Source organism: Pistacia vera, unplaced genomic scaffold, assembly GCF_008641045.1.
Source record: "Pistacia vera cultivar Batoury unplaced genomic scaffold, PisVer_v2 Contig300, whole genome shotgun sequence".
In the NCBI taxonomy this organism is placed as follows: Eukaryota; Viridiplantae; Streptophyta; class Magnoliopsida; order Sapindales; family Anacardiaceae; genus Pistacia; species Pistacia vera.
In genome coordinates, this window is record NW_022196114.1 from 656,551 (window position 1) to 682,249 (window position 25,699).

A 25,699-nucleotide genomic window follows, 5' to 3' on the forward strand; every position below is an offset into this window, starting at 1 on the left:
TAGACATAAATTATGTGGGCTATCCTGGGCCAATCTGTCCGTTATCCTTTTAGCAACTCTTGTACGACAGAGTTTTAGCAACTCTCGTACAACAGAGGAGATTTACCCTCAACAGAGAAAAATGAATTTACCTTTATCCACAGATTTGACTGAGGGACTTGTGCTGTCATCTTGGCAAAATATGAGAACACAAAGGGCCAGAAACGTTACTTGCCTGTTTTGATCAAGAGGAAATGAATAAGAATAGATTGAGGTTCCTGCACAGTTAAATGAGAATATAAATGTTGGCTGAGTATCAATTATAATTAAGGTACCTGGTGGTTTTGTGAAATTAAACAGGATTTAATACTCTTCTTTGATCAAACACCCATCTCCAATCTGTGAAAACATAAGGTATATGGGCTATCATGGACCAATATTTTCCTTTATCCTTCCTACACCGTTTTTGTAGCAGAGGACATCCATCTATATATAGTCGCAAAAGCGAGGGAGGCAGACCAACCCTTGGAAAGTATTTGAGCTTAGGACAACTATAGAGTTCCAGCTCTTCCAAGGATGGGAGGTTTTGAACAGTGGAGGATAGACATTCCAGGTCCGGAAAATTTTCAATCTGCAGTTGAATTAGAGAAGTAGGAAGCTTCATTTCTATCTTCTCACATGGAAATGATACCATGTCTGAACATTCCCCACTTATGCAGAGTCGTCTAAGAGAGGTGAGTTTCTGCAATCCCCACATGAACAAAGACTTACAGATACTTAGATCTTTAATCTCAAGTGACAGAAGGTTGGTTGGAAAGCCATCCTCAGGGAAGGATACAATGCTTGGACAATTTAATATTGCTAAATATTGAAGAGAGTTGAGATTGTGCATGCAATTAGGTAGGTCCTCCAGTTTCTCACACCCAATAATGGAGAAGTCTGATAGTTTAGTAGAAGGCAATCCTCCTTCTGCAAAGGAAACAAAGTTTGGACAATCCAATATACTTAACTTTTGAAGATGCCGGAGTTGGTGCAAGTCATTGGGTAATGATGTAAGATTTTCACAATCACAAATTGTAATACTTTCTAGAGAAGTGTTATTGTGCACTCTTTCTGCCAATGACTCCATCTTTGAACATCTATCAATAAATAGGTATTTGAGAGCCTTAGGAAGATTGCCTCTTGATGATAAGGAAACAAGATTTGAGCAATGAAAAATCTCCATTTGTTGAAGTGTGGCAGGTAACTCACTTTTTGACCATACGGATGTAAGGGATGGACAGTGTTTAATCTCCAAGTACTCAAGAAAAGAAGTATCCCTACAACTGCTGCCTCTTTTGATATTCTCCTCGTGCATCACCGAAACTTCCTCCTCATCTATCAAAGTCTCTAGATTATTGCAACCATGGATAACCAACCGCTTTAGATTCGGAGGCAGATGCACTGTAGCAATACATGTCAAAGAATCACAGAATCCAATAGACAAACTTTCAAGAGACGTATCGCTGCTGTGCATCCATGCCTCAGGTAAGGATTTTAGTGCATTGCATTTGAAAATGCTAATGAATCTAAGCTGGGAAGGTAGACTAGCCTCTGGAAAGGAAACAAGTTTCGGGCATTCTTGGATAGATATCTCCCTGAGGGAACTAAGGTTGTTCAATACTTGAGGTAACTTCACAAGGGATTCACAATCCCTCAACTCCAAGGATTGAAGTCTGCAAGGAGACCCATATTGCTGCTGTTCTCCTTCCTCTGCCACCAAGGAAAGAAGTTGGGGACACTGCTCAATCACCAATTGACAAAGGTAGCTAACATCTTTCATTAAACTATTTCCACTCTGACAGAAAAATATTAGATCTTTACAGCCAACAATCTTCAATTCTTCTAATTTTGGTAAGACTGGCAGAAAGCGCTCAGATTCAAGCATGTGACTTGACATATCAGAAAGAACCACAGAGCTCACTGAGCTAAGGTCGACATTAGTTTTCCACACCACCTCTTTGCATGCATCAATTTCTAATTTGCAAAGGGATGGAAGACTTGGAACTGACACCACCAACAGCTCACATCTTTTAACCACAAGCCTTTTCAATGAAGGGAGATGCTCTGGCAATACGCCTAGAAGTCTAGAACATCTTACGATTGAAAGCACCTGTAGACGAGGAAAACCTATAACTTCTTGACCAGGTTCATGAGGAATCCAGTTTTCCCATTCTTGCATACACTCAAAACAAAGAGTCTCCAGTGAAGGAAAAGGCACTGAGAGGCAATTTCCATTAAACTCCAGTCCAACAATCTTTACTCCAGCCATTCCTTTGATGAAAAGTCCCTTGAGAAAGGGTAGTTGTCCAACAGATGGCAAGAAAGTACACTTACCACAATCTTCAAGTCGTAGGATCACTAAATCTGAAAATGAGAAATCCCCTAACCAAGTTGGGAATCTTGTGCCACCATAGCCCCTGACAGTGAGCTCTTTCAGCTTCTGGTGAGGTTTCAGCACATTAAGCACATGTGTTTCAGTTCTTGGCTTATTTGAAACTCCAAGACTGTTTGCCCATTCCAACAGTACAGCATTAAGGTTCCTCATGCTATGTAAACTGGCATCCTTGGCATCCCCAACATCATCAACATTCTCCAACCTTGAAATGTGAAGTGTCTCCCGAATATGCATCAATGACTTCAACCCTCCTAGCCCAGAGCAGATTCCTTTGCCTACTACAAAAAAGGGCAGTGTTCGGAGACCAGTTAACTTACTGATGCTCAAAGGCATTTCTTCCAACGAATGTGCGTTAGAATTATTGAGATGTTGTAGGTTTATTAGGCTCCCAATTTGTGCACACAATTTCTTCAGTCGACGGCAATTTTCTAATTTAAGTGTTTGTAAATTGTAAAGATTGCTGATTGAGTCAGGTAAAATTTCAATTGCAGTACTGGAGAGATCAAGGTAGCGTAGCTGTTTCAAATAACCAATTCCATTTGGCAGCTCAACAATGCGATACCCATGTAAAGATAAGACCCTTAAGCGTTGTAGTTTTGGCAGTATATGCAAAACAACATTATAGGTCAAGTAACACCAGCCGGGATGCACCAGCTTGAGTGACAAAAAGGTCCGTAGCTGCTTGACATCTTTCAAGGCCTCAAACTTCTTAAGGCCGTCATATTTGCCGCCAATGTATGATAAATGGCGAAGATTTTTTGAGATTTTTTCTTTCTTATCACTCTCCAGTGCGTTTTCCATCATAAAGCAAATTTCTTCTGCAGCCCATTGAGCTAAATCATTGATGAGATCGTGCATAACAAACCAAGAAGTATCTTTGCTTGAGTGTTGGAAAAATGACCTTGCGTACAACTCACGAAATGACTTGCGACCCAAAACTTCCATTTGCCTCTCACCAATTTCATGTTGCAAGAAACCTTCAGCCATCCATAATAATATCACCTCCTCCTCTTGAAATTCGTATCCCATAGGGAATAACGAGCAATATGCAAAACACCGTTTCAAATGTGGAGGTAGATAATGGTAACTTAACCTTAGAGCTGGTATAATTCCACCCGGTAAGTCCCATATATTGCTATTGAGCACATCTTCCCAATCGTTAGGATCATATTTACCACGTAGAAGGCCACCAAGAGTTTTTGCTGCTAAAGGCAAACCGTTACATTTTCTCACTATCAGCTCACCAGTGCCCTTAAGGTATTGATGCATACTAAAATCATTTGTCCCCAATGAGTGTCTTGAGAATACACTCAAACAAGCGTCATTTGATAGTTGATTTAATGAGTAAGCTGGAAGAGTACCCATGATTTTTGAAACATTTTGACTACGAGTTGTGACAATAATCTTACTTCCTGGTAACCCAACTTCAAATGGACAACGTAATACCGTCCAGTCATCATAATCATCATTCCATATATCATCCAAAACAAGCAAAAACTTTTTTCCAATTAGTTTCTCCTTGAGTTTGACTTGAAGCAAATTTAGATCATTTACTTCATCAGTCCTAGTATCAACCGAGTGTAGAACTGTTTTTGTTAGCCTAACAACATCAAAATCTTCGGAAACACAAGTCCAAGCTTTGAGATCAAAGTGATCTTCAACTCTGGCATCATTGTAGACAAGTTGGACTAGCGTTGTTTTGCCCACTCCTCCCATCCCTATTATTGGAAGAACAGAGACTCCACACTCAGTGCCCTCATCCCTCAATAATAATTCAAATATCGCCTCCTTATCTTTTTCTCTACCACAAACATAAGCTTCATTCACCAAAGAGGTTGTGGGTTTTCTTTCACTGGCTTTGACGGATGCCCTAACCGAATTCTCTTTCAAATCGAGGTTGTTTTTTTGTGCTGCAATATCTTGCAATCTGATAGTGATTTCTTTTATTTTGGGCCGCATCTTGATATTAGATATGAAAGATGGTGAATTCAAACTGATGCAGCAAGTAGGGATGAGCTTGTGTACCTTACTTGTGCTGGCTTGGGGTTCTAGCAACAACTTTACCCGCAAAGCTTCAGTTGCAAAGTCGTCCAATATGTCTTCCACGTCATAAGCTAAGTTTTTAAGCTCGCTAAGCCAGATCTTCACTAACCTGTTCGTCAGCTGCTTCTCCTCAGCATCATCAAGCACAGCACGAATCATAACCAATATTTTTTCCCATTTCTGGAGATTAGCATGGATTTTCTTTTGGCGTGCGAACTGCAGAAGTTCAGGTGAGGCCAGCTTTTTGAACAACACCTCGATGCAGGCAGATAGAATAGCCTCTCCCATCATAGACATGGTTTCTTTGAAGAAACGGAAGAATTTTGATGGAACATGTGGTAGCCAAAAATCTGCATAACAATGACCTAGGAAGAAAATATCTGTTTCTTTTGTCTCCAAACTAAAAAGCAGTTGTTGCTTATTGACTGCCTGACCATGGACTCAGAGAAGTCAACTTCCACTGTGTTTTAGCAAGCGTGACCTACATGGACTAGTACTAATAATGGACAAACGTAAACAAAATAATTTTCAAGAGTTATTTATTGTTTATTATAAATACATAATATAGATAAAAGCAGAGGATCAGTCAACTTTCCGAAAGCATAAATTTTGAAACACTCTTCTAAGGTGCTAATGCTTTACAAACAGGTGGTGGGTTATGTGCTTGGGTTGGAAAACTGTAGAGAGGTTGAACTGGTGAAACTAGAAATTCAGTTTGGTTTTTGAAAGCTGAAGCTCAAGGTAAAAAAATGGCAGAACAGTTACATATAAGTTGAATCCTCTTATTCATTTTAACTAATGCCATTTTTAATTAACCTTGATTGCATATGAAATTGATACATGCAGTAATTAGTTGAAAGAAGTTTCATGTTACAGCTGTATTTTTACCAAATGGACTATAACCATCCATTACCTAGCAGTTGGCAGAGGAGTAGAGAAATCTTTTCAGCCAGGATTTAATAACTATTACGAGAATAGGTACTCACATCATCATATTTATCTCAATAAAGCAGATCAAACCATGCTGGTGAAATGCAACGAATTGTATGCTTTTACCTCTGTTTTGTATGCCCTGGGTATCCCTTTTCTTAACCTATGTTTTGAAGACTATTTTAGCAGTGTCCTTTGTAAAAACAGAGGAGGATATTCCTAAAGAAGACAACTTCTAAATCTATTTAATTTTGAGATGTTTATGATACACTCTGCTTTGTTCCTTATTGTGGAAGGGCTATCCTTTGTTATGTTGATGAGGAAGTCGTATATGGCATTTGTATTACTAGAAATTAACATTTTCGTTTGTGACGCAAAGACCATTTTTCATTCAACAGTTATAAACAAGTATCATTCTGAAAAAATATTGACATGATTCACATGAAGATGGAAGTAACGAACTGAGCTGAGACTTCCAACAATAAGATTCGTATCAGAAAGTACTCAGCAGGATGCAGTAGGACATACCATCAAGGGGCAATTTAAAAACTTACGTCTAGAGGTCTAAAGAAATACCACTATCCTTTTTGCACCTCTGCTCTAGGAGTGATCCTCTGCTGAAACAGAGGAGAGCCATCCTACAAAGAAGAATTGCTACATCTCTTTCATTACTCTGAGATGTTTATTAGATACTCATCACCAATTTCTAGCTTCAGAATAACTTTTCATGAAAAGTCTCAAATAATTTTCTTGATTTCTTTATAGCCGCATTAATCCAAGTATATATAAACATAAAGGACAACGTAAAATTGTTGAAGGTTGATACTTGGCTGGAAATGCAGCAGTTCAACTGATGTTCAAACATGTTTTTTGGCGGTAAAACTGAAAGGCAATCTGCCAGGGTCCATTTGTAATACTGCAAAGTTTTACTCTTTTTGTAATGCTTGATATGTATCCCAGATATGTGGGATGTGTTAACGAGTGTTGTTTAGTTGGTATTAAGTCAGTAGCTTCAGATTAATAAGTTTTTATATGTCTGCATGTTGGTGTAATAGTGTAAAAATCTGCTTTATAGTTGAAGTGTAAACTCTTTTGAACTCAAGAAAATACAGACCACTTTTCTTCAATCGTTTTTTTTTTTTGCTCTCTTTCTTTTCTTAGTTATCTCCAGCACACAAACACTAACAAAAAGTAGTCTCAACAATAAAGAATAACTCATAAATGAGATCAAACCTAATCTTTAAAATACAACATTCAAAACCGAAAGTGTTCTCCCAATTATTCCAAAGCAAACACAAGCCCAAACTGAAAAACCGAAAGGTGCTTGCTATCCAGTATTGAATTTCATGTGAAACACTGCTCTAGTCCATTTTCCAGATCCTTCGTTTCCTGGTCTGAACCCAAAAAAATTATGGCGAATTAGTTTCAAATATTTTCTAAGTTTGTTTATGCAGTGATGCCTTGCTGGAAATGCATCAATACTCAAGTCTGCAGAATTGTGTTCTGGAAAATGCAGAATGGTTCATGCAGCAGTGACTTAACGTGCTGGGAGATTTTTTTGTATTGGTTTCTTTGTTTTAAAGGTATTTAAGTATGTCATTAGAAGTAAGTTTACTGTAATGTTGTGTTGAAATTTGAATTTGAAAGCTGTAACTTCTCGCTAGTAGGTGTAATTAGCAGAGAGTGGATATGTTTTATATATTTTTTCTTAATGAAAGGTCTGAAACTTTTGCAATCGTTTTTGGTGCTCTGTTTTATCTCTCTCTCTCTCTTAATGTTCTTCGTCGCTGAAACCTACGAATGGGTATCAGAGCCATCGCAAAAAACAGAAACTTAGCATCCAAACCTTTCGTTTACGACTCAAAAACACACTCCATTCTCAAGCAAAAACTTAACCTGCATCTGCCTTCCTTCTTCTCTGCATCAGACGTGAAAAATAGAGCTGACAACACAATCTGCATTGATGGCTCCACCGGTGTTCAATGGAGAACATTACCACATCTGGGCAATAAAGATGAAAGCCTTCCTTCGTGGACAGGGACTGTGGCAGTATGTGAAAGAAAACGCGCACACCACCACTTGGACAGAATCCCACGTTGACCGTTGAGGATGCATGAGGAAGAAACAGCCAAAGCTCCGAGAGCTCTTTCTCACATACATGCTGTTGTAACTGATCTTGTTTTTACAAGATCATGGCATACGAAAACCCCAAAGAAGCATGGGATAAATTGAGAGAAAGTACATGGGGAGCACTACACAAGGAATATGCAGATTCTTAATCTAAGGAGGGAATTTGAGATGCAAAGAATGCAGGAAACTGAAAAAGTAAAGGATTATGTTGATAGACTAATGAATGTTGTCAACAAAATCAGCTTATAGGAGTGGAGTTGGCTGACCGAAGGTGTGGAAAAGGTTTTGGTAGTCTTCCGGAAAGATTTGAGGCCAAAATTTCTTCTTTGGAGGACTCTAAGGACATGACTCAGATCACATTGACTGAGCTTGTTCATTCTCTCCAAGCGCAAGAACAAAGGGAACTCATGAGGCAGAAGACATTGTGAGGGTATTGGTTGCAAGCTTCAAAGGCAAACCTCACAGACCACACAAGGAAGTATGCTGGAGATAGAAAGGGGAAAGAGAAGAGTAGTAATCAGTGGGAAAGGGCTGGTGAGTGAAAGAATTTCCAGCCTGTACTTATTGTAAAAAGAAAGGGCATCCGGAGAGAGATGCTGGTTCAGGCCTGGATACAGTGCAGGAGTTGCAAGCAATTCGGGCATATTGAAAGGGTGTGTAAGAAAACAAAGGAAACAGCCACACCAAGCAACGTTGGGAGGATCAACACAATGTCAAGAGGCTGAACAACTTTTTGGCCACTTGTTACATGACACAAACCAGCAGTGAAGCTTGGTTATTGACAGCGGCTGCACAAATCATATGGCTGCAGACCTGCAAAACTTTGTGAACCTGGATAGATCATATTGCCCAGATAACATAGGAAAGGGTGAGCTCATGGAAGTCAAGCATGGGGGATGTTGCTGTCCAACTTGGTCAGGTACAAAGTTAATCTCTCATGTGTGTTGTTCCTAGACTTAGCCAAAATTTATGAGGTGTGCAGATGTTAGAGAAGGGTTATTCATTACATTTTGAGGATCAAGCTTGTACCATACTTGATTCTAAAGGAGCTGAATTGATGAGGGTAAAGATGCAAAGGAAAAGTTTTCCAGTTGAGTGGAAAACCACCAATGAATTTGCCCTTTTAAGTAGACTGGAGGAGTCCGAAACTTGGCACAAACGGCTTGGACATTACCACTATAATGGCCTCAAGAGTTGAAGAATGCAAACATGGTTAGTGACCTACCAGAAATTGAGGAGAGAAGCACATTGTGCAGTGCATGCCAAATTGGAAAATTGAGCAACCTGCGTTTCCTACGGATCAGACCTGGAGAGCAACAATGAAGCTTCAACTGATTCATTCAGATGTTTGTGCCCTGCAAACAGAATCCTTGAGTGGAAGCAGCTATTTCATACTCTTAGATATGATTATACACGGATGACATGGTGTATTTTTTACAGCAAAAAAGGTGAGTTCCTGCAGTGTTTAGAAATTCAAACTGTTAGTAAGAAATGAAGCTAGAACAAAGATCAAATCATTGAGAACTGACAACGGAGCAGAGTATACTTCAAGGGAATTCAATCTCTTTGTTTAGAAGCTGGTATTAGGCATCAATTCACTACTCCATACACTCCACAGCAAAATGGAGTAAGTGAAAGAAGAAATAGGACCATCATGGAGATGGCTAGATGCATGTTGGCAGAAAAAACCTTCCTAAGAAATTCTGGGCTGAGGCTGTAAATACGGGAGTTTATCTTCTGAATAGGCTGCAACCAAAGCAGTCAAAGGGAAACACCAGCTGAGGCATGGACTGAACTAAACCTGCAATTGGCTATTTGAGATGTTTGGAAGTGTGTGCTATTGATGGTTCCACAGTGAAGAGGACCAAGCTGGATACAAAGCTGAAGTTGGTATTTTCATTGGTTTAGCAACCAATCAAAAGGATTCAGAGTGTACATTCCGGAGACAAAAGAATGGTGATCACTAGGGATGTGAGAATTGATGAGAATGCAGTTTGGTGTTGGAGAGCAAGAAGTTATTGCTGATTATAACACCCAACACCAACCAAAGCTCTCTAGATGAACATGAAACTGAAGAAGATAAAAACCATCAGTTCGTGGAACCAGGACCTTAGCTGATGTTTATGCAAGGTCAATGTGGCTGTGTCAAACCTAAAACGTATGCTGAGCTGGATCAGAGGCCTAGAAAAGTGCTATGCAGGAGGAGATTCCATGATTGAGAAGAACAACACTGGAGGTTAGTTGAAAGACCTGAAATAGAATAATAATTCAGGTAAAATGGATCTATAAATTAAAGCTCAATCCGGATGATACAATCCACAAACACAAGGCTAGACTCGTGGCAAAAGGATTTGCACAGCAACAAGGTGTGGATTACACTGATACGTTTGCTCCGGTAGCAAGACATGACACTATAAGGATGATCTAGCCATGGCAGCCCAATTTAGTTGGAAAATTTCCAACTTGATGTCAAATCTGCCTTCCTAAATGACTGCCTAGAAGAGGATTTTTTGGACCAACCAAGGCTACCAAGTGAATGGTGAAGAAAGCAACGTATACAGGCTGGTGAAGGCATTGTATGGTCTAAAACAGGCTCCTAGGGCCTGGTACAGCCGCATAACGATTACCTTAACAACTTGGGTTATGTAAGAAGTCCAAATGAACATACCTTTATGTTAAAGAAGCTGAAGGTGATTTAATTATTGTGTCACTGTATGTGGATGACTTGCTAATGACAGGGAGTAATCCAGATTAGTTGAGCAAGTTCAAACAATCCATGAAATCTGAGTTTGAGATGACAGATTTGGGGGAGATGTCATACTTTCTTGGTATGCAGATTTTTCAGTCCAAAAATGGAATATTTGTGCATCAGGAAAAGTATGCAAATAATTCTCATAAAGTTTGGGATGGAGAATTGTAAACCTGCATGTACACCCTTAGTCTCTACACTGAAGCTGAGCAAAAATGATGGGTGAAAAGGGGTGGATGAGAGTATGTTTAGAGGCCTGATAGGATGCTTTGTTGTACTTGACAGCCACACGTCGACCTGATGTTTGCAGTGAGTTACCTCTCCAGATTTATGAGTGTCCAAGTGAATCTCACTATAGGGCTGCAAAAGGGTGCTAAGGTATGTGAAGGGAACCTCAAACCTGGGCATTTGGTTTAAGAAGCAGAAAAATTGGTTCTGCAGGGATACACAGACAGTGACTGGGGAGGTTCCTTAGATGACATGAAAAGTACTTCTGGGTATGTGTTTTACATCAATGAAGGTGCCATTGGGTGTTGCAAAGAAGCAAGACTCAGTGGCTCAGTCCACTGCAGAGGCAGAGTACATTTCTGCCGCAGCTGCTGTGAACCAAGCTGCTTGGTTCAGAAAAATCCTGTCTGATTTGAAGCAGGAACAAGTTAGGCAACCACCTATATTGTGTGATAATCAATCAGCAGTGGCAATGGCAAAGAATCCAGTTCCCACGGCAGGACCAAACATATAAAGATTAAATTTCATGCAGTTAGGAGGCTGAAATGATGGGAAGTGACTTTGTTGCACTGCCGGGGTGTGGATCAGATTGCAGACATCATGACTAAGAGTTGCCTAAAGCCAAGTTTGAGGAACTTAGACTCAAACTTGGGTTTTCCAGCAAAGTGCATCAAGGTGGGAGTTTTGCTGCAGTGATGCCTTGCTGGAAATGCATCAAATACTCAAGTCTGCAGAATTGTGTTCTGGAAAAATGCAAAATCGTTCATGCAGCAGTGACTTAACGTGCATGGGAGAGTTTTTTGTGTAATTGGTTATCTTGTTTTAAAGGGTATTTAAGTAAGTTCATTAGAAGTAAGTTTACTGTAATGTTGTGTTGAAATTTGAATTTGAAAGCTGTAACTTCTGCTGTAGTAGGTGTAATTAGCAAAGAGTGGATATGTGTTATATATTGTTTCTTTAATGAAAGGTCTGAAGCTTTTGCAAAATCGTTTTTGGTGCTCTGTTTTGATCTCTCTCTCTCTCTTAATGTTTTTCGGCTGAAACCTACAAGTTGCTTGTTTTCAAGAAATTGTTACATTAAAATCACACCATTTGTTTAACGCAAAAACCAACTGAAACATAATTGGCAAGTCAAAGAAACAGTCTGTTATAGCTTCATCTTCATTAACTAGAATTTTTTTTTAGCTTGAGTTTTGTAGGCCTGATAAAGATGGCAATAACAACATCATACAAGATAACAGAAGAAGGATGTCATGAAGATGTATTTACCAAAGCAGTGGAAGATAATTCTAAAATAAATAGATATTATGGTAGCCTAAAAGAAAGGAACTTACCTTTATCCCTGATTTGACGTAGGGAGCATTCTTCCATAGGAAAGCACCGGTCTTCCTTCCATGATCTCGAAGTCAAGCAGAGCTGGGACAGAACCAAAAACTAATTGTTTAATTCCAGAACAGCGAAATTGAATAAAAATCAATGGAGATTCCAGCAGATGCAAATGTTAGTCGGATCAGGTTAATGAAATTACATTCACTCTTCATAAGACAACGGGAGGTATTCCAGCTATGATGGGCCAATATTTTCCTTCATCCTTTGTGCACCTTTTCTTCAGAAGTGGACATCTATTGATATATAGTTGGGAAAGTGATGTAGGCAGGCCATTCTCCGGGAAGGATTTGAGATTAGGACAATTACGTAGATATAGTTGCCCCAAGGAAGTCAAACTTAGAAGAATGGATGATAGATATTTCAGATTCGGAAAATGGGCAATAGACAGGTGGTTTAGAGAGGTAGGAAGTAACATTCCTATCTCCACCTGTGGAAATGATACCACATCCTCACACCCTCCTGTAATACCAGATTTGAGAATGAGGAATTGCCTAACCAAGTTTCAAATTTTATACCACCATAGCCTTTGACAGTGAGCTTTTTCAGATTTTGATGAGGCTGTAGCATATTAAGCACTTGTGTCCCTATATCTGCCTTCCATGAATTGTCAATACTGCTAGTCCAATTTAGCAATAGCACATCAAGGTTCGTCTTGCCAATTAAGCTTACCTCCTTGGCATCATCAACATTATTTACATTCTCCAACTTTGAAATGTTAAGTGTATCCCGAAGATGCATCAAGGACTACAACTCTCCTAAACCATAGCCAATGCCTGTGCCCACAACAAAAATAGGGAGTGCTCAGAGACCAGGTTGATTAGGTTCCCTATGTCTGTACACAATTTCTTCAGGTGGTAGCAGTTTTTTAATTGAGTCAGGCAAAATTTCAATATCGGTTTTAGAAAGGTCAAGGTACCGTAAGTGTTTCAAGTTTCCAATTTCATTTGGTAGCTCTGAGATGCAATGATTCCACAAAGATAAGACGCTTAACCATGATAGTTTTGACAATATATAACGAACATTACAGCCCAGGGAATTATTCAAGTACTTGTACCTTGGAGGTAGCAATCGTAAGAAAGTTCGTAAATATGTGGAGTTAGATAGCGCCTCAAAACTTTTGAAGTCATAAAATGAGCTATCTGTGCAAGATAAATGGCGAAGATTTTCTGAAATTCTCTCTAGCTTGTCACCCTCTCCTATATTCTCCAACCTCAAGCATATTTCTCCAGCTGCCCATTGAGCAAGATCATTGATGAGGTCATGCATAAAAAAAAGTGAGCTGTTTATGCTTGATTGCTGAAAAAATGACCTCGACCAAAGCTCGAAAAAAACATTGTGACCTAAATCATCCAATTGCATCTCACTTATTTCATGTTGTAGAAAACCCTCAGCCATCCATAATAAAGTTATCTCCTGTTCTTGAAATACATAACCCTTTGGAAATATGGAACAATATGCGAAACAACGCTTCAAATGAGATGGAAGATAATGATAACTAATTCTAAGAGCTAGTATAAGCTTGCATGTCCCTTCGGGTAAATCCCATATTTTACTGTTTAACACATATTCCCAATTACTGAGATCATATTTACCTCGTAAAAGGAAACCAAGTGTTTTTACTGCCAAAGGCAAGCCCTTGCATTTTTTCACTATCTTCGCACCAACTTCCTTCAAGTGTTGACGCATGCTAAAATCTCTTGTCCCCAACGAGTGTTGACGCATGCTAAAATCTCTTGTCCCCAACGAGTGTTGAGTAAATATGTGCAAACAATCATCATACGACAACTCTCTCAGCATGTAAGCTGGAAGAGTACTCATAATTGATGAAACGCTTTGATTCCGAGTCGTAACAAGAATCCTACTTCCTGGTGTGCCAACTTCAAAAGGAGAGCATAGGGCAGTCCAGTCACCATAGTTCTCATTCCAAATGTCATCCAGGACGAGCAAAAACTTCCTTTTCAACAGTTGGTGCTTCAATTCAATCTGAAGCATGTTTAGGTCATTATCATCGCTACTCCCAAGAGCAATAGACCTTAGAATTAATTTTGTCGTCTCAGTAATATCAAAATCGTCAGAAACATGAACCCATGCTTTGATATCAAAATGATTTTCCACTTTGACATCATTGTAAATAAGCTGAGCAAGAGTAGTCTTGCCTATCCCTCCCATCCCTACTATAGAAATAACAGAGATTAAAAGGAAAAGTTAATGTTAAAGGTAAGTGATTTCTTATTTTTTCTCTTCCTAGATAGATAAATAACCTATATTGATTACATAATATTAAATATGCAAAATTAGCATATTTATTGGACCACATTTGACTTTTGTTCAATATGTTTTAGAAGAACAATTTAAAGATGTTGCAAATTTCAACCAAAACTTTTAGGGATGTCGGATCACATTCAATTCAGTCATATATGTCAATAATGTTGGAACAGAATGAAACTTGTTTGTATTGTCAAGTTTGTAGATACTCATCACCAATTTCTAGATTCATAACAACTTTTCATGAAAAGTCTCAAATAATTTTCTGGATTTCTTTATAGCCGCATTAATCCAGATTATATATAAATAGAAAGGAAACAAGTAAAAGTAGTCTCAACAATAAAGAATAACTCATAAATGAGATCAAACCATAATCTTTAAAATACAACTTTCAAAAACAAAAGTGTTCTCTCCAATTATTCCAAACTCCAAAGCAAAAGCCCAAACTGAAAAACTGAAATGTGTTTGCTGTCAGCAGTATTGAAATTTCATGTGAAACAGCTGCTTTACAGTCATCCTTCGTTTCCTGGTCTGAACCCAAAAAAAAAAAAAAAAAAAAAATGGAGAATTAGTTTCAAATATTTTCTACAAGTTGCTTGTTTTCAAGTATTTAAAATCTCACCATTTGTTTAACGCAGAAACCAACTGAAACATAATTGGTAAGTCAAAGAAACAGTCTGTCATAGCTTCATCTTCATTGACCAGAATTTTTGTAGGCCTGATAGAGATGACAATAACAACATCATACAAGATAACAAAAGAAAGATGTCATGAAGGTGTATTTACCAAAGCAGTGGAAGATAATCCTAAAATAGATAGACATTATGGCAGCCTAAAAGAAAGGAACTTACCTTTATCCCTGATTTGATGTAGGGAGCATTCTTCCATAGGAAAGCACCGGTCTTCCTTCCGTGATCTCGAAGTCAAGCAGAGCTGGGACAGAACCAAAAACTGGTTGTTTAATTCCAGAACAGCGAAACTGAATAACAATCAATGGAGATTCCAGCAGATACAAATGTTAGTTGCATGTTTACTTACATTGATTTCAGGTTGATGAAATTACATTAAGTCTTCATAAGACAACGTGAGGTATTCCAGCTACCATGGGCCAATATTTTCCTTTATCCTTTGTGCACCTTTTCTTCAGAAGTGGATATCTATAGATATATAGTTGGGAAAGTGAGGCAGGCAGTCCATTCTCTGGAAAGGATTTGAGATTAGGACAATTACGTAGATATAGTTGTCTCAAGGAAGTCAAGCTTAGAAGAACGGATGATAGATATTTCAGATTCGGAAAATGGCCAATAGACAGGTGGTTTAGAGAAGTAGGACGTAACATTCCTATCTCCTCCTGTGGAAATGACACCACATCCTCACACCCTCTTGTAATACTGAGTCGTCTAAGGGGGGTGAATCTGTGCAATCCCCACTCGAACAATGCCTTACAGATGTCAAGGCTATTTATCTGAAGGGAAGTAATCTTGGTGGGAAAGCCCCCTTCTGGGAAGGTTACTATGCCTGGACAGGATCTTAAATCCAGTTCCTGAAGAGAGATAAGATTATGCATGCCATTGGGCAGGGCCTCCAGTTTCTCAGAGTCATTTAGGACAAGGTCTGTAAGTTTTCGGGAAGCCAAACATCCTAGGAACGAAACAAGATTTGGACAACCCCGTACAAAGTGTTGGTTTTATGAGCATGAATGTGGTCTTACGGGAGAGAAAAGGGTGAAAAAACAAGAAAGGAAAAGAGCTGAAATATTGCATTGCATTAATCTGAAAATTACAGCAGACATATATACATGACAGACACTATTGCACCTAACCATAAAACATATTTTAGTCCAAAATGACATCCAAACCACTCATCCTTAGTGTTGAAGGTTGATACTTGGCTGGAAATGCAGCAGTTCAACTGATGTTTCAAATATGTTTTTGGCGGTAAAACTGAAAGGCAATCTGCCAGGGGTCCATTTGTAGTACTGCAAAGTTATACTTATTTTGTAATGCTTGATATGTGTCCCGGATTATATGGGATGTGTTACATAGTTGTTGTTTAGTTGGTATTAAGTCAGTAGCTTTAGATTAAAATCAAGTTATTATATGTCTACATGTTTGGTGTAATAGTGTAATATCAGCTTTATTAGTTGAAGTGTAAACTCATTTTTGAACTTAAGAAAATTCAGACACTTTTCTTTAATCGTATCATGCTCTCATTCTCTTCTTAGTTATCTCCAGCACATAAACACTAACATGGTATCAGAGCTTTGTTGATTCCAACAAAAAACTGAACATTTTCTTCTCCAAACAACACATCCAGCTCTCCTGGAAACTGCCTTGCATCAGACCTGTTTTCTTTCAAACAAATGACTACTCAAACAGCTTCCATTCTACCTCCTGTGTTCAACGGTGAACACTACCATATTTGGTCAGTCAAAATGAAGGCTTACCTGAGGGGTCAAGGACTCTAGCAGTATGTAGAGGAAGAGAGACAACCCCCTCAGCTGGGACCAAATCCCACTCTCAACCAAATTCAAATGCATGAAGAGGAAGCATCAAAGGCTCTAAGAGCCCTGTCCCATATCCACTCAGCTGTCACAGACCTTGTTTTTACAAGGATCATGGCATGCGAAACAGCCAAGGAATCATGGGACAAGTTGAGAGAAGAGTTCATGGGAAGTAGCACTACACGAAACATGCAGGTTCTGAATTTGAGAAGGGAGTTTGAATCTTTAAGAATGCAGGAGGCTGAGAAGGTGAAAGAATATGTTGACAGGTTGATGAGCATTGTCAACAAAATCAGATTACTTGGAGTGGAGATGTTAGACAGCAGAATAGTGGAGAAGGTAATAGTGAGCTTGCCGGAAAGGTTTGAAGCCAAGATTTCATCCTTGGAGGACTCAAAGGACCTGACTCAGATCACATTGACTGAGCTGGTCCATGCTCTGCAGGCACAAGAGCAAAGAAGGCTCCTAAGGCTTGAAGATGCGAATGAAGGGGCAATGCTGGCAACCTATAAAGGCAAACCCGTGCAAGGGAATTATAGGAAGTCTGCTGGAGAAAAAAGAGGAAAAGAAAGGTCCAACAACCAATGGAACAAAGCTGGTGGGATGCGAAATTTTCCAGCTTGTTCTCATTGCAAAAGAAAGGGACATGCAGAGCACAAATGCTAGTTTAGACCTGGTATACAGTGTAGGGCCTGCAAACAGTTTGGGCATATTGAAAGAGTATGCAGAAACAAAGGAGAGCAGTCCCAACAGCAAGCTCAAACTGCTGATGAACAACAACCAGTGCAGGAGACAGAGCAGCTGTTTATGGCCTCATCCAATTGATCCAAACTTGTGATGATACATGGCTGATTGACAGTGGGTGTACACATCACATGACACCTGATCTGAGTAGCTTTGTGAACATAGATTACTCTCATCGGTCAAAGATCAAGGTTGGGAATGGAGAGTGTGTGGAAGCAAGAGGTAAAGGAGATGTTGCAATCCAAACTCCAAAAGGTACAAAACTAATCTCAAATGTACTTTATGCACCCAATATAAGTCAAAGTTTTTCGAGTGTGGGGCAAATGTTGGAAAGGAATTATGCACTACATTTTCAAAAACAATCCTGCATTATTCAAGACAGTGAGGGTAATGAGGTTTTAAGAGTGAAAATGATTGGGAAAAGCTTTCCAATAATGTGGAAAGCTACAACAGACATAACATGCAATGTTAGAGAGGATGAAACTGAAATGTGGCACAAAATATTAGGCCATGTACACTATAGAAATTTGACTAAAATGCAGTCCAAAAATTTAGTCTAGAATCTGCCTATTGTTGAGCAGCCGAGAGGTGTGTGCAAAGTGTGTCAACTAGGCAAAATGAGTAGGAAACCATTCCCAGTGAACCAAGCTTGGAGAGCCTCTGAAAAACTCCAGCTTGTTCACTCGGATGTATGTGGGCCTATGCAAACCTTATCACTTAATGGGAGCAAATACTTTGTATTGTTCATAGATGATTGGTCTAGGATGGGGTGGATTTACTTCCTAAAACAGAAAAATGAGGTGGCTGGAACATTCAGGAAATTCAAACTTGAAGTAGAGAATTTGACAGAAAAAACAATCAAAACCTTGAGAAGTGATAATGGCACTGAATACACTTCTCAAGAGTTTGAAAAAATCTGCACTGAAGCTGGAATAAGACATGAATACAGCAGCCCATACACTCCACAAGAGAATAGAGTTTGTGAGAGGAGAAACAGGACAGTCATGGAAATGGCAAGATGCTTAATGGCTGAGAAAAATCTTCCCAAACCATTTTGGGCAGAAGCAGCAAACACAAGTGTCTACCTACTCAATAGGATTCCCACCAAAGCCTTAAAAAACCAAACACCTTTTGAAGCTTGGACTGGAGTCAAACCAGCAGTGGATGAACTGAAGATTTTTGGAAGCCTTTGCTATGTCCTAGTGCCACCTGCTAAGAGGACTAAGCTAGAGGATAAGGCTGTGACAGGAATTTTTATTGGCTACAGCAGCCAATCCAAGGCCTACAAAATTTATATTCCTGACTCTAGAAAAGTTGTAGTGTGTACGGATGTTAAGGTTGATGAAAGAGGAATCTAGAACTGGGAAAAGGGTAGAGCTGATGTAGATACACAACCTCAACTAAGTGAGGTTCAACCTGAACAAACTGAAGAAGACTCAGGGGAGGAATCAGAAGAAGAAGTTGCTGTCAGGGGAACTAGAACACTTGCTGATGTGTATGACAGGTGCAACTTAGCTCAAATGGAACCTACAAGCTATTTAGAGGCTACACAATCAGAATCCTGGAGGAGTGCCATGAAGGAGGAGTTGGCCATGATTGAAAAAAACCAAACCTAGAAGCTGGTGGATAGACCAGAAAATAAAAAAGTTATCCAAGTGAAGTGGATTTTCAGAAAAAAACTGAATCCAGATGGGTCAATTCTGAAGCATAAGGCTAGGCTTGTAGTTAAGGGATTTGCTCAGCAATATGGAGTGGATTTCCTAGAGACATTTGATCCTGTTGCACAGCATGACACCATTAGGCTGCTGCTTGCAGTGGCTGCCCAATTCTCTTGGAAGGTTCACCAATTGGATGTAAAATCTGCCTTCTTGAATGGCCGGTTGAATGAGGAGATCTACATCGAACAACCTGAAGGATATGTGATCCAAGGACAAGAGGGAAAGGTGTATATGTTAAGGAAGGCCTTGTATGGCCTAAAACAGGCTCCAAGGGCCTGGTACAGCAGGATTAATGACCACCTGCTGAATCTAGATTTTGTTAGGAGTCCAAATGAATACACCTTGTACATTAGAGAAGTTGATGATGACTTGATGATCATCTCACTGTATGTGGATGATCTGCTAGTAATTGGAAGCAATCAAGCTCAAGTGGATGAATTCAAGAAATCCATGCAAAGTGAGTTTGAAATGACTGACTTGGGTGGAATGTCTTACTTCCTTGGAATGGAGATTGATCAACATGTGGATGGGATTTTTGTGAATAAAAAAAGATATGCAAGTGAAGTTTTAAAAAAATTCTGCATGGAAAACTGCAAACCAGTAAATCTGCCTTTGGTTCCAAACTCAAAGCTGTCAAAGGATGAGGATGGTGAGAAGGTTGATGGAGGTTTGTACAGGAGCTTGATAGGGTGTCTGCTATATTTGACAGCAACTAGACCAGATTTAATGTATGCAACCAGTTTGCTATCCAGATTTATGAGTAATCCAACTGAAACACACTTCAAAACAGCAAAAAGGGTACTAAGGTATGTAAGAGGAAGCATTGAATATGGGGTGTGGTTCAAAAGATCAGAGGACTTCAGTTTAGTTGGTTATTCAGATAATGATTGGGCTGGTTCAACAGATGATATGAGAAGTACTTCAGGATTTGCATTCTTCCTGAATCATGGTGCTATCTGCTGGCTTTCTAGGAAACAAGAAATCGTGGCTCAATCCACAGCTGAAGCAGAGTACATATCAGCTGCTGCAGCTGTGAATCAAGCCATTTGGTTAAGGAAAATTCTTGATGACTTGAAGCTGAAACAGAACAAGGCTACTGTTATCATGTGTGACAACCAATCTGCAGTAACTATGGCCAAGAATCCTGTGCAGCATGGATGAACAAAACACATAAAAATTAAATTCCATGCCGTGAGAGAAGCTGAGCAAAATGGTGAAGTAAATCTAATGCATTGCAAGAGTGAACATCAGGTGGCTGACATCATGACAAGGCTGTCTCCAAAGCCAAGTTTGAAGAATTTAGATTTAGACTTGGTGTTTCCAGCCAACCATCAAGGAGGAGTGTTGAAGGTTGATACTTGGCTGGAAATGCAGCAGTTCAACTGATGTTTCAAATATGTTTTTGGCGGTAAAACTGAAAGGCAATCTGCCAGGGGTCCATTTGTAATACTGCAAAGTTATACTTATTTTGTAATGCTTGATATGTGTCCCGGATTATATGGGATGTGTTACATAGTTGTTGTTTAGTTGGTATTAAGTCAGTAGCTTCAGATTAAAATCAAGTTATTATATGTCTGCATGTTTGGTGTAATAGTGTAATATCAGCTTTATTAGTTGAAGTGTAAACTCATTTTTGAACTTAAGAAAATTCAGACACTTTTCTTCAATCATATCATGCTCTCATTCTTTTCTTAGTTATCTCCAGCACATAAACACTAACACTTAGCAACTCTGATTACATCACATTAATTAGCTACAAAGTTGGCAACCTGAATACATGCTGAATTCACCAAATTACATCACTTCAGCATGCCTACAGAACAGCTACTTGAACTGCTCCAGACCATATTTCAAACTTCAGCCTTTTTTCTTTTGCCGCCAGAACAGCTCCAGTTTAATCCAAAATAATGCTTTAAGCAAAATATCACTCCTTTGAACACTCCTCCTTGATATTTTTGCTTGAGACACCAAGTTTAAGCTTCATGTCTTCAAACTTGGACCTACATAGGGACTTAGTAAATATGTCAGCCAATTGCATTTCCCCCTTGCAGTGTGTCAATCTGATTTCTCCAGATTGCTTAGCCTCCCTCACTGCATGAAACTTAATTTTTATGTGCTTAGTTCGACCATGCATGACTGGATTCTTAGCCATTGCAACAGCCGATTGATTATCACAGAAAATTTCAGTAGGCTCACACTGCTTTACCTCCATATCAACCAGCAAATTTCTCAACCAAATAGCTTGATTTACTGTAGCTGCAGCCGATATGTATTCAGCCTCTACAGTGGATTGTGCCACTACTTCTTGCTTCTTGGAAGACCAACAAAATGCACCATAATTCAGTAGGAATACATACCCCGATGTGCTTCTCATATCATCACAGGAGCCTCCCTAATCACTGTTTGCATACCCTATCAATCTGAAATTTTCAGATTCCCTGAACCAGATTCCATGATCTGCAGTTCCTTTAATGAATCTCAGCACCCTCTTGGCTACTCTAAGATGCTCTTCACTTGGTTTGCTCATGAATCTTGATAGGAGACTAATTGAAAACATCAACTCAGGCCTTGTTGCTGTCAAGTACAATAAGCTCCCAATCATTCTCCTATAATCTGTCTCATCTACCGGGGCTGCTCCATCATCTTTGCATAGCCTTTGATTTTGCACCAAAGGTGTGGCAACTGGACTTGCATTCATCCATTCCAAATTTCTTAAGCATCTCATTTGCATATCTCCTTTGACAAATGAAAATGCCATCTTGAGATTGATGGATTTCCATTCCAAGGAAGTAAGTCATCATTCCCAAATCAGTCATCTCAAACTTTTTGTGCATTGCTTTCTTGAACTCTTCAACCTGAATTCCATTGTTTCCAGTCACTAACAAATCATCCACATACAAGGAAACCATAATCACATCTTCATTGGCCTTTTTTACATATAAAGTATGCTCATTGGGGCTTCTTGCATAACCAAGACTGACTAGGTAGTCATTGATTCTACTGTACCAAGCTCTTGGAGCTTGTTTCAGGCCATAAAAGGCCTTTCTCAGTAAGTACACCTGGTCTTCTTTCCCCTTGACTTCATATCCATCAGGTTGTTCAACAAAGATCTCTTCATCTAACCAACCATTCAAGAAAGCTGACTTAACATCCATTTGATACACTTTCCACTTGAATTAGGCTGCCAAAGCTAGAACTAACCTAATAGTATCATGTCTTGCAACTAGGGCAAATGTATCTTGGAAATCCACACCATGTTACTGTGCAAACCCTTTCACAACTAACCTGGCTTTGTGCTTCAAAACTGAACCATCAGGATTAAGTTTATTATTGAAGATCCACTTTACTTGGATAACTTTCCTCCCGGTAGGCCTTTACACAAGTTCCCATGTTCCATTCTTTTCTATCATGGACAACTCCTCCTGCATAGCAAGTCTCCATTCCTTAGACTTAGTTGCCTCATGGTAAGATATTGGTTCAAGCAATGCAACATTGCATCTGCCATAAATCTCAGCAAGAGGTCTGGTTCCCCTGACTGAAATTTCTTCTTCTGTTTCAGAATCTGCCCTATCAGTTTGTTCAGCAGTTTGTTCTCTTTGTTGAGGCTGTGGATCTACCTGAATTATCCTCTCTTCCCAATTCCACACTGACTTCTCATCAACCTTTACATCCCTTGAAACAACAACTTTTCTTGACTCTGGAATGAAGATCCTGTAAGCCTTGGATTGGAGGCTATAACCTACCAGAATTCCAGCCTTTGCTTTGTCATCCAGTTTTGACCTTTTGATGGCTGGTATGAGTACATAGCATATACTTCCAAATACTCTTAGATGATCCACTTGAGGCTTAACTCCATACCATGCTTCAAATGGAGTTTGATCCTTTAAAGCTTTGGTTGGAAGCTTATTCAGCAAATACACACTTGGATTGACAGATTCAGCCCATAATTCCTTTGGCAGCTCCTTTTTAGTTAGCAAACACCTGGACATCTCCATTACTGTCCTATTCTTTCTCTCACTCACTCCATTTTGTTGGGGAGTGTAGGGACAACTAAACTGATGCCATATTCCAGCCTCTCTGCAAGTTGATTCAAACTCATTTAAGGTGTATTCACCTCTATTGTCACTTCTCACAGCCTTTATCTTAACTCCAGCTTGGTTTTCAACTTCAGCTTTGAACCTTCTAAACACAGCAGCTACTTCTCCCTTTTGCTTTAGGATGTACACCCAAGTCATTCTTGAATGATCATCAATGAACAAGAAGAAGAATCTGGATCCATTCAGGGATGGGGTCTACATTGGTCCACACACATCAGTGTGCACCAATTGGAGCTTTCCAGTAGCTCTCCAAGCCTGATTTGTAGGAAAGGCTGGTCTGCTAAGCTTCCCTATTTGGCATACTCTACATAGGTTTTCTTTCTCTTCTATTTCGGGTAAGGTTTGTACCATCCCTTTAAACTTCATTTGCTTAAGTCCAGCATAATGGTAATGACCATATCTTTTGTGCCATAGGTTTGTATCATCTGAGTTTACTGTCATAGCTTGAAACTCTGGTTTTTTAAGTTCAACCGGGAAGCTCTTCCCAACCATTTTCACATGCATCATCACCTTTCCCTCATCATCTAATATAGTGCAGGTTTTATTTTCAAAATGCAGAATGTAATTTCTTTCAAGCATTTGTCCTACACTAAGCAGATTTTGGTTGATTTCAGGAACAAATAATACATTGTAAATGATCTTTGTACCTGTCATGGTCTGCACAGCCACATCTCCCCTGCCTTTAACTTTCACAAGTTCACCATTTCCCACCTTTACACTTGACTGGTATGCTTGATCCAACTGCACAAAATTCTCCAGATCAGGCATCATGTGGTTTGTACATCTACTATCAATCAGCCAAGTTCTAGCATTGAACTGAACAGCATAGCAGGATGCCACAAAGAGCTGCTCAGATTCAGAATTCTGGTGTAAATCTTCAGCAGTCTGTGCTTGCTGTGCAGGTTGCTGTTGTTTATTTTTGCAGACCTTTTCAATGTGGCCTAGCTGCTTGCATGCCCTGCATTGAACATTTGGTCTGAACCAGCACTTGTACTCAGCATGGTTCTTCTTTTTGCAGTGGGAACATGGTGCAAAAACCTTGAAACCTGCTGGTTTGTTCCACTGCTTGTTTGCTCTCTCATTTCCTCTTTTCTCTCCTCCAAACTTCTTGTTTTCTCCCTAAGTTGGCTTGCTCTTCTGCTGGACAAACAATGCAGCTTCACTACTGTCTTCTTGCCTCAATTTTCTTCTTTGCTCTTGGGCTTGAAGAGCATGAACAAGTTCGGTTAAGGTGATTTGAGACAAGTCTTTGGAATCCTCCAAAGAAGAAATCTTTGATTCAAATCTCTCGGGTAGGCTTACTAACACCTTTTCAACAATTCTTTTATCACTTATCTCTTCCCCTAACAACCTTATCTTGTTAAGCACATTCATTAATCTATCTACAAACTCTTTAACCAATTCAGCATCTTGCATTTTAAATGTCTCAAACTCTCTCCTTAGGTTCAAGACTTGCATGTTTCTGGTTTAGGTGCTTCCTCCAAATTCTTCCTTAAGCTTGTCCCAAGCTTGCTTTGCTGTCTCACAAGCCATTATCCTTGTGAAAACTTGATCGGTGACTACAGCATGTAAATGGGACAGGGCTCTTGGAGCTTTCGCAGTCTCCTCTTCATGGAGTCTTATCTGGTTCAAGGTTGGGTTTGGTCCCAACTGTGGTGGTTGTTTCGTTTCTTTAACATACTGCCATAGACTCTGACCTCTCAGGTAAGCCTTCATCTTCACAGCCCACATATGGTATTGTTCCCCATTGAAGGTTGGAGGCAAGAGTGAGGCTGAACTTGTTGCCATGAAGTCTATCTTCGGTGAGGTAAGGGCTGACAGAGAATGTGCAAGGATGGAGGTTTTGCAGGCCCCTTAAGATCAAGATGGAGCTCTAATACCACTTGTTGGTTTTATGAGCATGAATGTGGTCTTACGGGAGAGAAAATGGTGAAAAAACAAGAAAGGAAAAGAGCTGAAATATTGCATTGCATTAATCTGAAAATTACAACAGACATATATACATGATAGACACTATTGCACCTAACCATAAAACATATTTTAGTCCAAAATGACATCCAAACCACTCATCTTTAGCAACTCTGATTACATCACATTAATTAGCTACAAAGTTGGCAACTTGAATACATGCTGAATTCACCAAATTACATCACTTCAGCATGCCTACAGAACAGCTACGTGAACTACTCCAGACCAGATTTCAAACTTCAGCCTTTTTTCTTTTGCCGCCAGAACAGCTCCAGTTTAATCCAAATAATGCTTCAAGCAAAATATCACTCCTTTGAACACAAAGATCTTTTCTATACATTCAAAAAAGGCATTGTCATGCAACCCTTCTGCAATTGACTCGAGCTTTGAACATTCATTGATACTAATATATTTAAAAGACTTAGGTAGATTGCCACTTGATGTCAAGGAAACAAGATTTGGGCACTGAGAAATAACAAGATCCTCAAGAAGATAGGTGTTCGGTACTGAAACTTCTTT

At 39.4% G+C, this 25,699-nt stretch overlaps 2 protein-coding genes across 2 annotated transcripts; both read right to left on the reverse strand.

The window, feature by feature from the left end:
- Positions 1–331: 331 nt before the first annotated feature.
- On the reverse strand, positions 332–4,132 carry LOC116135519 (putative disease resistance RPP13-like protein 1). The gene has a single exon (XM_031421229.1). It carries the CDS (start codon positions 4,130–4,132, stop codon positions 332–334), a length of 3,801 nt encoding a protein of 1,266 aa, XP_031277089.1.
- Positions 4,133–12,686: 8,554 nt separating this feature from the next.
- Positions 12,687–14,054, reverse strand: LOC116135520 (putative disease resistance RPP13-like protein 1). The gene has a single exon (XM_031421230.1). It carries the CDS (start codon positions 14,052–14,054, stop codon positions 12,687–12,689), a length of 1,368 nt encoding a protein of 455 aa, XP_031277090.1.
- Positions 14,055–25,699: the final 11,645 nt, after the last annotated feature.